The sequence below is a fragment of the Musca autumnalis genome, unplaced genomic scaffold (genome assembly GCF_047663935.1).
Source record: "Musca autumnalis isolate F117 unplaced genomic scaffold, ASM4766393v1 scaffold_1, whole genome shotgun sequence".
NCBI classification, from domain to species: Eukaryota; Metazoa; Arthropoda; class Insecta; order Diptera; family Muscidae; genus Musca; species Musca autumnalis.
Window position 1 is genome coordinate 12,453,682 of NW_027411644.1, and position 13,658 is coordinate 12,467,339.

The 13,658-nt window shown below is 36.1% G+C and overlaps 1 protein-coding gene across 1 annotated transcript; it reads left to right on the top strand.

Annotated features, from left to right (window-relative positions):
- Positions 1-3,188: 3,188 nt before the first annotated feature.
- Positions 3,189-4,408, top strand: LOC141391518 (protein takeout-like). Its single transcript, XM_073964396.1, has 4 exons — positions 3,189-3,305; positions 3,367-3,589; positions 3,901-4,040; positions 4,110-4,408. Exons 1-4 carry the CDS (start codon positions 3,245-3,247, stop codon positions 4,406-4,408), a joined length of 723 nt encoding a protein of 240 aa, XP_073820497.1. The 5' UTR covers positions 3,189-3,244.
- The last annotated feature ends 9,250 nt before the right edge of the window (positions 4,409-13,658 follow it).

Sequence of the window (13,658 nt, forward strand, 5' to 3'; positions counted from 1 at the left end):
ATATAAAAGCACACTTTCTTTCAGAAAGGGTTAATAAAAGCACCCTTTCTTTCAGAAAGGGTCTATAAAAGCACCCTTTCTTTCAAAAATGGTCTATAAAAGCACCCTTTCTTTGAGAAAAGGTCTATAAAAGCACCCTTTCTTTCAGAAAAGGTCTATAAAAGCACCTTTTCTTTAATAAAGGGCCTATAAAAGCACCCTTTCTTTCAGAAAGGGTCTATAAAAGCACCCTTTCTTTCATAAAGGGCATATAAAAGCACCCTTTCTTTCAGAAAGGGTCTATAGAAGCACCCTTTCTTTCAAAAGAAAAGCATCCTTTCTTTCAGAAAGGGTCTATAAAAGCATCCTTTCTTTCAGAAAGGGTCTATAGAAGCATTCTTTCTTTCAGAAAGGGTCTATAAAACCACCCTTTCTTTTAGAAAAGGTCTATAAAACCAGAAAAGAAAGAAGCACCCTTTCTTTCAGAAAAGGTCTATAAAACCAGAAAAGAAAGAAGCACCCTTTCTTTCAGAAAGGGTCTACAAAAGCACCCTTTCTTTCAGAAAGGGTCTACAAAAGCACCCTTTCTTTCAGAACTGGTCTATAAAAGCACCTTTTCTTTCAGAACTGGTCTATAAAAGCACCCTTTCTTTCAGAAAGGGTCTATAAAAGCACCCTTTCTTTCAGAAAGGGTCTACAAAAGCACCCTTTCTTTCAGAACGGGTCTATAAAAGCACCTTTTCTTTCAGAAAAGGTCTATAAAAGCACCCTTTCTTTCAGAAAGGGTCTATAAAAGCACCCTTTCTTTCAGAAAGGATCTATAGAAGCACCTTTTCTTTCAGAAAGGGTATATAAAAGCACACTTTCTTTCAGAAAGGGTTAATAAAAGCACCCTTTCTTTCAGAAAGGGTTAATAAAAGCACCCTTTCTTTCAGAAAGGGTCTATAAAAGCACCCTTTCTTTCAGAAAAGGTCTATAAAAGCACCCTTTCTTTCAGAAAAGGTCTATAAAAGCACCCTTTCTTTCAGAAAAGGTCTATAAAAGCACACTTTCTTTCAGAAAAGGTCTATAAAAGCACCCTTTCTTTCATAAAGGGCCTATAAAAGCACCCTTTCTTTCATAAAGGGCCTATAAAAGCACCCTTTCTTTCAGAAAGGGTCTATAAAAGCACCCTTTCTTTCATAAAGGGCATATAAAAGCACCCTTTCTTTCAGAAAGGGTCTATAGAAGCACCCTTTCTTTCAAAAGAAAAGCATCCTTTCTTTCAGAAAGGGTCTATAAAAGCATCCTTTCTTTCAGAAAGGGTCTATAGAAGCATTCTTTCCTTCAGAAAAGGTATATAAATCACCCTTTCTTTTAGAAAAGGTCTATAAATCACTCTTTCTTTCAGAAAAGGTCTATAAATCACCCTTTCTTTCAGAAAAGGTCTATAAATCACCCTTTCTTTCAGAAAAGGTCTATAGAAGCACCTTTCTTTGAGAAAGGTCTATAGAAGCACCCTTTCTTTGAGAAAGGTCTATGAAAGCACCCTTTCCTTCAGAAACTTTCTTCCAGAATGTGTCTACAGAAGCACCCTTTCTTTCAGAAAAGGTCTATTATATTCACTAAAATCGGTATAAAAGCAGAGCTGATAAACTATTTTATAAAAATTGCATTTCTTGCTCTCACATAGTCTCTTCCAGATTATCATTAACACAGTGACTGACTAAATTGAATTAGCCACTAATTCGTCTTAACAGTACAACTAAACGTCAAATCGATAAAAACAAACAAATATTGTCGCTTTCCGCCGTTATATCAACAGTTAGTGAAATATCGCAGCTACTGGTTCGGTAGATTACTATAAAAATAAAGAAACCAATTATCGCACAAGTCATAAATAATAAAATTGCATTTACTTGGTATGTCGTCAATCAATTAAAACCTTTCTTTATCGAAACCTGATTTTTGGACGAAATAAAAATAAATTTTAAATGTTTTGTATAGGAACCACCAAGCAATGTCAGAATGGAGTAAAATACAACAACAAATAAAATCAGAAAGTTATGGAAATTCATACTTCAAATTCCTCAACATAGTCCAGTCAAAATAGACACTGAAATAGCAAAAAAGCTGAATTTTGGTGGAGAGCTAGGGTTTGCCATTAGAAGCGATGTCCTAAAAGTCCCCATCAAACCCATGTGTGCCAAAACAGTTATTCAGGGTCAAATGTAAAAATTTAGGGATTTTTTTAGATTTTCGGATTTTTCTTGAAAACAGTGGGTCTAATCAAAAAGTGACTAGGGCAAATATTGTAGACAGAAAAATTCTCTGCAAGTTTGGTCTTTATAATTTTTTCCGAGAAGGAACTATTCTTGAGATATAGCGGTTCTAAACAACACATAATGTATATGTACTTATAAGGGAAATACACACATATTCAGGTGAAACGGCTAAAATAAACAGAGTAACCAGGTCTGACCCCCCCAAAAAATATATAAAAATATAAATATATGCCAGATTTAAAACCTGGTTAGACCGAATTTTACTGAACCGATTACTGAAAAGTGGGTATGGTTTGGAAGCTAACGATATCTCAAGAATGCTAACTCCTATTGCAAAGTCATACAGATCATTCTTGTAAACAATTTTAAGCCTACAACTTTTACTTTAACGTTTTTGAGAAAATCAAGAAAACTGAATAAGGCCTCCAAAAAATGACCTTTGACCCCGATTAAGTTCATTTGCACACATGGAATCGATGGGGACTTTTAGGACGTTAATTACAATGGCAAACCTTAGCTTTCCGCCAAAGTTCAGCTTTGTGGGAATTTTTGCTATTTCCCCCTTAAACGTATGCCAATTTTGACTGGACTAATAAAGGACATAACCCATGATGTTATGAGTCAGCTTTAGAGAAAGGGCCATAATTTTACCTTACTTGTCTTGAGGAATAATTAAAAAAATGGGCTAATCAATAACTCCTCCTTTTGTGATTGCAAACATTTAAGGCTTTGAAATTCAATTAAATAATAAGAAAGATGTTCTGATCCAATTATTTTTTTGATCCACTGTATTTTCAAACAATTAAGATTTATACCTATCCTAATATCTACAGTTCTGAATACACATACATTTAACACATTCATTTAAACAGGTTTTCGGACGTCAAAACTAAATTTAATTTCAATGAGATTTTAATTATTTATATAAATTTGCCAGACATGAAAGAAATTTGTGCAGTTTCAATTTTTAGTTTTGAAAAGAAGTTAGTACATCCGGAGCTATGAAGATTTTTTGTATTATTATTGGTATTCTTGCCGTGAATGGGGTCTATGGAGAAATTCGTAAGTACTTTGTGGCAACATTACATTGATTATTTTTATTAAAAAAAAATATTTTTTTTAGCAAAATGTAAATATGAGGATGAAGCCTGTTTCATAACAGCTGCACACCACGTTCTGGAAAATCACCCTGGTGGTCTGCCAGAGGTTAATTTGTTAGCAATTGATCCATTCCCTTTGAAGACCTTCAATCTGCAAAGAAATCCCTCAAGTCCAGTTAATGTTGAGCTCAAACTAACAGATGCCACCATGGACGGCCTTAAAGGTTTAAAATTTTCAACATTTAAGTAAGTAAATCGCACATATCTTAGACATACATATTTACACATATATATTCTACTAGCGGACCCGGCGAACTTCGTCTCGCTATTAAGGAATAAAATTTCATACAAAAACTCAATTTTCGATTTTTCCAATTTTCCGACTTTTCCAGAGGGATTTTCCAAAATTTTCTTCCGTAAAGACCTTCTCCTCGAAAATGCGAATAACTGACAAAAAAATTTTACAGAAATCGGCCTAGCCGTTCTCATTTTATGAATTACTATACATTTTTTACACCATTTTTATATATATAGATATTTATGTTTTATATTTTAAGAGCCTTTGCGGCGGATTTAAGTGGCCGCAATAGCATAACTGCCACCCTTCCATCATTGATCATTAAAGGCAAATACACGCTTGATGGAAATGTACTTGTACTACCCATAAAGGGTAATGGAAATGCAGAAATCAAATTCAGTAAGTTTTTATTATTTATCCATGGCACACAAAACGTTGATTTATTTATGGTTTCTTTCTATTCTTTAGTAAATTTAAAAGTCAGTTATTCGTTTGATTTGAAAAAAGTCGTAAAGGATGGTCAAACTTTTGTCGCCGTGGAACATGTCAAAATGCAATTAGAGCCGGAAAATGTTCAATTTCAATTTGATGGCTTATTTGATGGTGATGCATCTTTGCAGAAGACAACCAATGACTTCATTAATTCAAATTGGAAGGAAATATATCAGGAATTGCAGACAGGTATAACGAAACCCATTAGTTTGGTTATTAAAGCCTACATTAACAAATTCCTGGAGCACAAACCATATGCCGATCATTTCCAATAAATGAATGAAGACATTTTTCTCCAGAATGTTATTTTTTTGTTGTTATAGTGGCAAGATAATCGATAAGTGTTAGTGTTAGATTATCGTAAAGTGTTAGAGACCACTAATAACCTAAAATACTAAATTATAATAACGTTGAAATACCAAATTGTGGACTATTGTTGAAAAAAAAAAACAGAAGACATATGAAAAGTGTTATCACGATGTGTTAGCGTTCCGAGCCAAACTCATAACTTCCGAAGGCTGCGCTAAAAAGCGTTTTTCGTGGAAGCCATATAGGAATGGGGAAAAAGCATATCACTACAAAAAACACACATTGCATGTGAGAAATGAAAAGTTCGACTACAGAGCCGCCGATATGTCTGATGAGCTGCTACCAACAGCGAAACCAGATCACATAATAGTGGTTGTGTTGCTTCGAATATTCGGCTTTCGTTTTTCACTTGCAAAAAACATCCGATCATTAAGCTCGACTTCAATGGGAAATTAATTAAAAAAGTTAAATGTTCAACTGAATTTTAGGAAGGTTTGGAAAATTCAATTTTGACATGAAAACATTTTCTAATGGTCTACCGATGTTGTGATCTAATTTTGAGGCATTTTTTCGGTCAAATTTCAATTTATTTATTGATCTTTCGTCATTTGTTCATAAACCGCATTTGTTCTGAAATCAACTCATTTTTTGAGTTACCGACAAAAATCGGTATAATTAAAATGCTTATAATTTCGGTAATTAACGATGTTCGTCGATAGGTTAGCGACAAATAAAGAGTCGTCGTAAAGTTGTACCGATAGGAAGATTGTTGTCAACTTTTGTTTGAACTTTTCATTCATAATTTTGCGTTTTAATTTTACCGACTTTTGTCGGTAACTCAAAAAATGAGTTAGAGAATCCCACTACAGTAGTGGGACAAAGGTGATTATTTGTGATTTTTTTATTAAATTGAGCTATCATGACCTAGGGGAAGATATTTTGAACAATAACAAGTAAAAACATGTTAAGCCGGGCCGAACTTTTCATACCCTCCACCATAAAATATTGTGAACTAAAATTGAATGAATTGTGTGGGTACCTAAAAATGTCAGATAATGTACCTAAAATGTCTTCATTCGGGCGGCACTTCTATATGGTGCGTTGAAAATTTTGGGTGGAGGATCTTTGTGATAACTGGGAACCACAAGTCGGTCTGAAAATGCAGCTAAAAACTTCAAAATACCGGAAATCGGGGGGTACTATTATATGGGGGCTATAACAAAACGTGGACCGATATAGCCCATCATCGAACTTGACCTGCCTGCAAACAAAATACGCATTTTCCCCAAATTTAAGCGTCCTATCACCATTTTTGTTGATTGATTACCACAGACGGACGGACATGCATTGATCGGCTCTGAATTTTACCCTGATCAAGAATATTTATACTTTATAGGGCCGCAAATGAGTATTTCAATGCGTTACAAACGGAATAACAAACTTAATATACCCTCCATACTATGGTGGAGGGTACAAAAAGGTATTAGTCGGCAGAGATATCGGCCTTTTTGTAGAAAATTTACTTATGTTGAAACTGAGGTATGGGGTATTGTAATATACCATAACTTTTGAACGCATATAGGTAAAATAAACTGTTTTAGCACGATTCACCGATGGATTTCTTAAAATTATAATTTAAACGGAAGCTGTGGTCATATTAATGTAAAAAAATAGGAAAAATCGTTGAAGGAAACGAGTTTTTTAAGTCAATTTTCAATTAGTGGCTTTACAATACAATGTAGGGTATAATGTTTAAAGAAGAAGTTAAAGAATACACTTCAGAGATGAAGTTTCTAATGTATGATTTTTTAATATAACCACTGCATCAATCTCAAACGGATGCTGACATTTTGAAGACTGAAAAATTGGGTTGTTTGAATTTTTGCTCTAATCGGGACGCGCAACTGTACTCGTTTAAAAACTGATTACGAACAGCAGAATTCCGACCACAAACTGCCCTAAAATTTTAGGGGTCACATTCGACACTACATTCACGTCGTGCGCACACGCCACAGCTATCTGCGACAAGTTGAAAAGTAGGAACAAGGTCCTCAAGTCCCTGGCCGGCAGCACTTGGGGTGCAGATAAAGAAACCTTGTTGACCACATATAACGCGATAGGTCGGTCTGTGGTAAGCTATGCGGCTCCAGTCTGGTCCCCGAGATTGTGTGATTCGAACTGGAAAAAGATTCAAACTTGCCAAAATGCAGCCCTGAGAACAGCGACAGGGTGCCTCCTCAAATCTTCAGTGGACCATCTACATGAGGAGGCAAAAATTCTTCCTGTAAAGCAACACAATGAGATGCTTTCGTTGCAGTACCTGCTTGGATGTTATCGTGTGAGCCATCCCAATCACCATCTTGTGGGTAGGCCCGGCCCATTCAGGGAGATCAGGAAGGATATCCATGCTCTAGAGGGAGAGGTCCAACGATACAGGAGAGAACCCCTAGATCAACAAGCATATCAAGCAGGATTGAATAGCATTCACACGGACGCAGTTGCCAAGGCCTTAAGCAATTATAGTGTGAATAAAGTACTTGGAGTACATCCTCCATCTATCGCAGCTGAGGAGCGTCAGCTGCCACGACAAACTAGAGTAGTTTTGGCCCAACTACGCTCGGGATATTGCAGTCGCCTAAATTCTTATTGGGCGGAAATCGATCGCACCGTGCAAAACATCTGCCCAGTATGCGGCATGGGCCCGCACGACACACAACACCTTTTTAACTGCCCCGCCAAACCTACCCATCTAACTCCAATGGATCTATGGCTACATCCCATCGAAGCAGCCACTTTTCTTGAACTGGAGATAGACCCAGAGCCAGATTGAACAGAGGAACGAACAAATAAACATAACAAAAACACTGTTACAACAACAATAAAAACTGATTATGAGATTGTAGTACTCACGATTACACATTTTTTGATGTATAACTCGGGCGTGTAGCCTTCAAAGGTTCACAACAATCTCAGCTTAAAGTCGAAATTTTTGTGGGTAAATTTTTATAAAAAAACCTGTTTTTTGATTCAAAATTTGCAACTGCCATTAAATTGTCGGTGAAACCCGCGTGAACTTAGTTTTTTTTACATTCTGAATCTAATAAGCCATGATGCGTCTAAATCCGTCCACTAGATCGGCGGATATGATACCCCTCAAATTTCGAAAATCTGCAAAAAATGTTTTTGAAAATTGCGCGCATTGAAACGCGTTTTGGAAGTTTAATTTTTACTGAAATAAATAGAGCTATATACCTGTTTAAAATGTGCGAAAACATGTATTTCAAAACTATCGCTAATCCGGAGATACAATTGATTTTTTCTAAAAATTAAGTGCGATGCTACATCCACGGTTCTTGATGGATCGCAATGAAACGACATCAAATGATGTATTTTTTAAAGGTTATCATCGAAATCGGATGCGCATAAAATGTAAATGAACTTCGTGGAAATTATGACCATTTTACTGTTTTCTGCACCCTTATATGCAACAGATGCTACATCGTGGCCGCCAAATAGAATTTCACAAACTGTACATCAAATAAAAGGGATTGATTAGCTATATTGGAAAATCGGATGCGCATCATGTCATTTTCACTATTACGCGGTTTATATGCGTTTCAAATGTTGTAATATTCAATATAACATTATTTTAATGTAATGCCACAATTGGTATTCCTTGTGATTTAATATAATGTTCTAAAAATATTCGCCAATAGGAAAACTATTAGCGAAAAATTTGTTGCAACGGAATATCTTCATTATTGCGTGAAATTTGGACGAAAATGACGAAGAACTCAAACATTTTTTCTTCAACCTTTCCTATAAAACCATAAATAAATAAAATTAAAATAACATGATTTTTATTTTTTTCGTCATACTTTCTTTGAGTTTTTGCAAATAACATGAATACTGTAGCTCCAAAATTCACGACTTAGGTTTCATTTTATTCCTCACAATGTCTGGATGCTGCTATAATTTTTTTATATAATTTTTTGTAAGTATCAGCGCTATTGTTTCAAAAATATGTTTGTAAATACTTGAAATTATTTAACAAATTTAATTTTTCGCGAATCCATTGAGACTTTTCAAATTTATTTTTGCATCATCGAAAAGGGTACGAATTCAGTTAACGATAATAGATATAACAGCTTGCTATATTAAGCCGCGATTTTTTTAGAATTTTTTCTAATTAGCATAATTAAAACGGTCATATCTTTTGCGCACAACGATCAAAGTTGGTAACGAAAACAGATTTGGAATGACGATTTTTTTCTTAATCTATGTACCAAAAATCATTGATGTAGTATCAAACATTTTTTTTTTTTGATTTTTTTGATTTTTTTGAATTGGAAAAGACGATTTTAGACATTTTTGCTGATATACTTTATAGGGTATCCGTGGAATATTTTGATGTGTTACAAATGGAATGGCAAATTTAATTATACCCTGTAAGCAATCACAAGAAGTACCTTCGTAAAAAAATTTCCAAAGGACCCACAAACGGACAGACTTAAAACTACACATAAATGTTGAACTTTATGATGAGGTATCCTAATAACTTAAGCTAAGTTGGGACAAAATATTACGAGATCCAAAGTTTGGGCCCAATTTGTAGCTCCGTTTAAGACATATAGCGCGTAGCACTATAGCGAATATTTTTGAATTTTTGTGGAGGTGGTACAGGTTTGACCGATAAACACCATCTTCGAACTTTTCCAAAATTCAACGAAATATTAGGATATGCAAAGTTTGGACTAACGCAGTATCCAGTTAAAAAATTGTCGTGCACACCAGCCATTGCACAAAGTGGTCGTTTTCTCACGAAGTATGTACATATTTGCCCCTGAAAAACAATTATACCGTCGTAATATGGGTCCAAAATACAACGTGTTGCACAAACAATTAAAACGATTCGAGAGGAGGTCTAAAACTTCACTTTTCCCAAATTTTGTGTGGGAAGTAACCGAAGGAGTGGACCGATATAGTCCATATTCGAAATTAATTTATGTCTGGTAGAAATATTACGATGTGCAAAGTATATAGCAAACCGATTAACCCCTTTGAGAGTTATGGTGCGCACCACTTCAGCGAAAAAGTTTTAACTTTTGTGGAGGAGGTACCCGAAGGAGTGGACCGGTAAATATTAAGGTCAGCCATGTAATGTTTCTCCACGATTGGGATACAAATAAGAATCCGTATCAGTGAAATCGGGATGCATTTTTGCAGTTTAATTTTCCAATTCAATTAAAATTCGACTTTCGATTTTATTCCAGACAACTATAAACGGCTTCGTGGCCATTTTTAGGGATTTTTTAATAGTTTTAAATTTTAAATAATATGTGATTTCTAACCAAAATTATCTAAATAGATTATATTTTATAATTGAAAATATATTCGAAAATGTCGCAGATAAGGGGCCTCCCTTGTAAGTCCCGGCCCACACTAGATTAATTTCAATGAAATTTTGACATGAAACTTTGCATTTTTTGGGAAAAAATCATAATTTCAAGAAACTAATGTACACGGTTTCATGTGTTCTGCAATTTTGCTTTGTTGCAATATTCGTATGAAACAAACATACCGTTTTATTTTACATTTTCTTTTACTTTCATGTAAAAATTTCAGTGAAATTACTTTTAGTGTGGCCCGGGACTAATAGAAAATTCTAAAGACGTTGACTGATACTTCCAGCGGTAGATTAAAGGCCCGTATGAAAAAGATAAAAGTAGTGCATATCTTTAGGCGCATTATATTTTTATAATGTTGATATTAAAAGCACACAGACTTAGTGCTCAGTGTGCCGGTAAGAGATGATGTTGTAAGGAAGAGAGTTCCAATAAGCCCCACCTCCCTCTCCAACAAACAGAAAATTGCAGCAAGCTAATTTGTTCAATAATACGTATCGCATTACACAATTCTATTATCAGGAGTGAGTAAAGCATCCTTATAAAAAACTTCCTTCTATGAAAGACCAATGAAAAAATAAACTTGACAGCCACCGAATGTACTTGCAAAGTACAATGCATCACGATTATTCGATTAAATCTAGCGAATAAAGTACGAACAGACACAACAACATCCGACAACAACAGCATATTCCACTGCAACTGCTTTATGAAAGCACTCCTCGTTCCATGCGAACATCCATTCTTGAATACCAGAGGCCTCCACCAAGGACGAAGAGTGTCGTGCTGCTATAGAGGAGAAGAAGAATGATGGCTTTGGTTTAGGCACAAACTAGTACGATAAAGGATACAGATAGTGTGCTCAGGACATGGAAAGAACATTTTTCGTTTGATATCTTCAAAAGTTACGTGATTCAAACGTTAAAAGAAGTAACTGATAACTTTAAATAAAAAAGAATCAGTCGGCTTTGTCGACAGAGATATACAATCAGTCTATGACATAATGAAATACGTTACAGTTGTAATAAGTACTGCGAGAACTATTCGAACTATCAAACACCTAAGCCTAAATGTTTGAACTTTTGTGCGAGGTATCGGAAGTAGTAGACATATAGTCCATCTTCGAATTTGATGAAAGCTTGGAAGACTAATAACGATATTCAAAATTGGACCAAATCAATCGGGTATGTGATGAAAACCGAATCGATTCGATTTGCAGAATCGAAATGCTATATAATGGGAGTGCCGTTGATGATATATATAGTTTTGCTTCGCAAACGCCCCTTATTTGAATAATATTTTTAAAATCCATTTTCAATTTCATTAAAATATTCACTAAAATTATAGATATACGATTTCGATTTATGGCAAAACGAGTCGAATCGTTTTCCATCACATACACGAATGTCTCCCTTTAAGAGCCATAGTTGGGGCCGAAGGGTTTTTACAACTGCAAGGGCTGCTCGATAACTTTCTGGGTTAGGCAATATTGAGTATTGTCAGGCGCCATTTGGCATTTTTTGGAAAGATTGGCATGTTTTAGCCTAAACGTACTCAGGACAGTTTGACATACGACCATTTGTTGTGTTGTTTACAGTGACTCAAAAATCACTTTGCACAAAAATGGAATTTACATTTTCGTCCAATCATTTTTCACAACTTTCGACGTGGATAATGATAATGGACTATGACAAACTGGTTCAATGAATTCAATCGTGGCCAACACTCGTTAAAAAACGAAAGTCGTGAGGGTCGTCCAAAAACGGCCGTTGTGCCAGAAAAAATTAAGCCGTGCGTGAACGGATAATCCAAGATCGCACTGTTAAATACCGCGAGATAAAGGCATCCTTGGACATTTCTTCCACCAACTAAAATTTGATATTGCATGAACACCTGGCAGCAAAAATTGATTTTTATCGCTGGATCCAGCAAAATTGGTCAATCGCTCAAAAATGGCTCTTGTGGATTTGTGCAAAGAAATTGTGAACAAAAACGATCGCGGTACTTCAAACGACATTTATAAGATCGTCACAGACGGCGAATCTTGGATCTATGCTTAGGAACAAAAAGGAATCGACCGTTTGGGTCTTCGAAAGCGAGCCAAATCCAACGAAATTTGTTCATGGAAGAAGACCTTCGAAGCAAATAGTCGCATGTTTCTTCGGCAAAACTGACCAAGTGGCGACTATAAGGCTTCAGAAAGGTAGAACAGTTAATTCTGAGTGGTACACCACAATTTGTTTGCCTGAAGTCTCCTATGCGAATAAGGAGAGGTAGTAGAAACAAGTAAAAAAGTATCAGTCGGCTTTGCCGACAGAGATATACCCTCAGCCTGTGTGGATTGAAATACTTAAAAAAAAACTTATATGTTTAGGGGGCTTTCAACATTTTGGGCATATGAACCGACAAAAATATGGATAGGATTAAAGCTCAAAAATTTGCGGGGATACCGATAGATAGGGCTTTTTTACCATACTAGCGTACGAAAAATATAATATCGTTGTAAACACTAGGAAAACCTTCGGAAAAAATGTCCAAAGGATCCTCGAACAGATCCTTAACCACACAAAAATGTTTAAAATTTGTGTGGGTGGTATCCCAAGGATTGGACAGATAGGGCCCAAATTTGAACATAAACTAAGTTTCGACAATATTTAGAGATCCAAAATGTGGACCAAATCGGTTGCTACGTCTATGAGATATCGCGCGTACCATTATAGCGAATATCTTCGAACTTTTGTGGTGGAGGTACCGGAAGGAATGGGCCTATAAGCACCACCTTCGAATTTCATCTAATATTAGAAGAACACAGTATTCGGTTCGAGCTCTCCAGCCAGTACATATGGTGCCATAGCGGTTTTTTTACAACTTTCGGGCTGTTTTCTCTAGAAGTATGGACTTGCCCCTGAAAAAACTTTTACTATCGCAATTGAGGCAGCGAATGCAAGTTGCTTCAACAAAAATCAAAATGATTCGATGGCAGGCCTTTAAGTGAATTTATCCAAAATTTTGTGTGAGAGGTACCCGAAGCAGTGGACAAATATAGTCCATATTCGAACCTTATCTTTATCTGGTAGATATATTAAGATGTGTAAAGTATGGACCAAATTGGTCACTCCCATCAAGAGTTAGCGTGCGCACACTTTTTCCGAACATTTTTGAACTTTTGTGGGGGAGGCACCTGAAGGAGTGGACCGATATGGCTTATCTTCTAACTTAAACTAAGCTTGCCCCAAATATTAAGAAGGCCAAATTTTGGACCGAATCGTCATATCCGTTCGAGAGTTATCTTGCGATCCAACCACTACACACGGTGTCATAGGGTTTTTTTGTACCTTTTGGGCTATTTTCTCAGGAAGTATGGACTTGCCCCTGATGAAACTTGTACCGTCGAATGGTGGGCAGTGAATACAAGTTGCTACAACAAAAATCAAAGCGATTCGAGAGCAGGTCCTAAACTGAACTTTTCCGAAATTTTGTGTGGGAGGTACCCGAAGGAGTAGACCGATTGAGTCCATATTGGAACCTCATCTAAGTCTGGTAGAAATTTTACGATGTACAAAATATGGACCAAATCGGTTACTCCCTTCAAGAGTTATCGTGCGCACAAATTTTCCGAACTTTTGTGGGGGAGGTACCAGAAGGAGTGGACCGATATAAGACATCTTCGAACTTAAACGTTTGGACAAAAGAAACTTTTGGACAAAATATTATGAAAGCCAAATTTTGGACCGAATCGGTTGATTCGTTCGAGAGTTATCGTGCGCTCCAGCCACACAGACAGACGGACGGACATGGCTAAATCAACTCC

Coding starts and splice junctions, on each gene's coding strand:
- LOC141391518 (XM_073964396.1), top strand. CDS start 3,245: ATGAAGATTTTTTGTATTATTATTGGTATTCTTGCCGTGAATGGGGTC. Junction 3,306..3,366: donor TGGGGTCTATGGAGAAATTC/GTAAGTACTTTG, acceptor TATTTTTTTTAG/CAAAATGTAAATATGAGGAT. Junction 3,590..3,900: donor TTAAAATTTTCAACATTTAA/GTAAGTAAATCG, acceptor TTATATTTTAAG/AGCCTTTGCGGCGGATTTAA.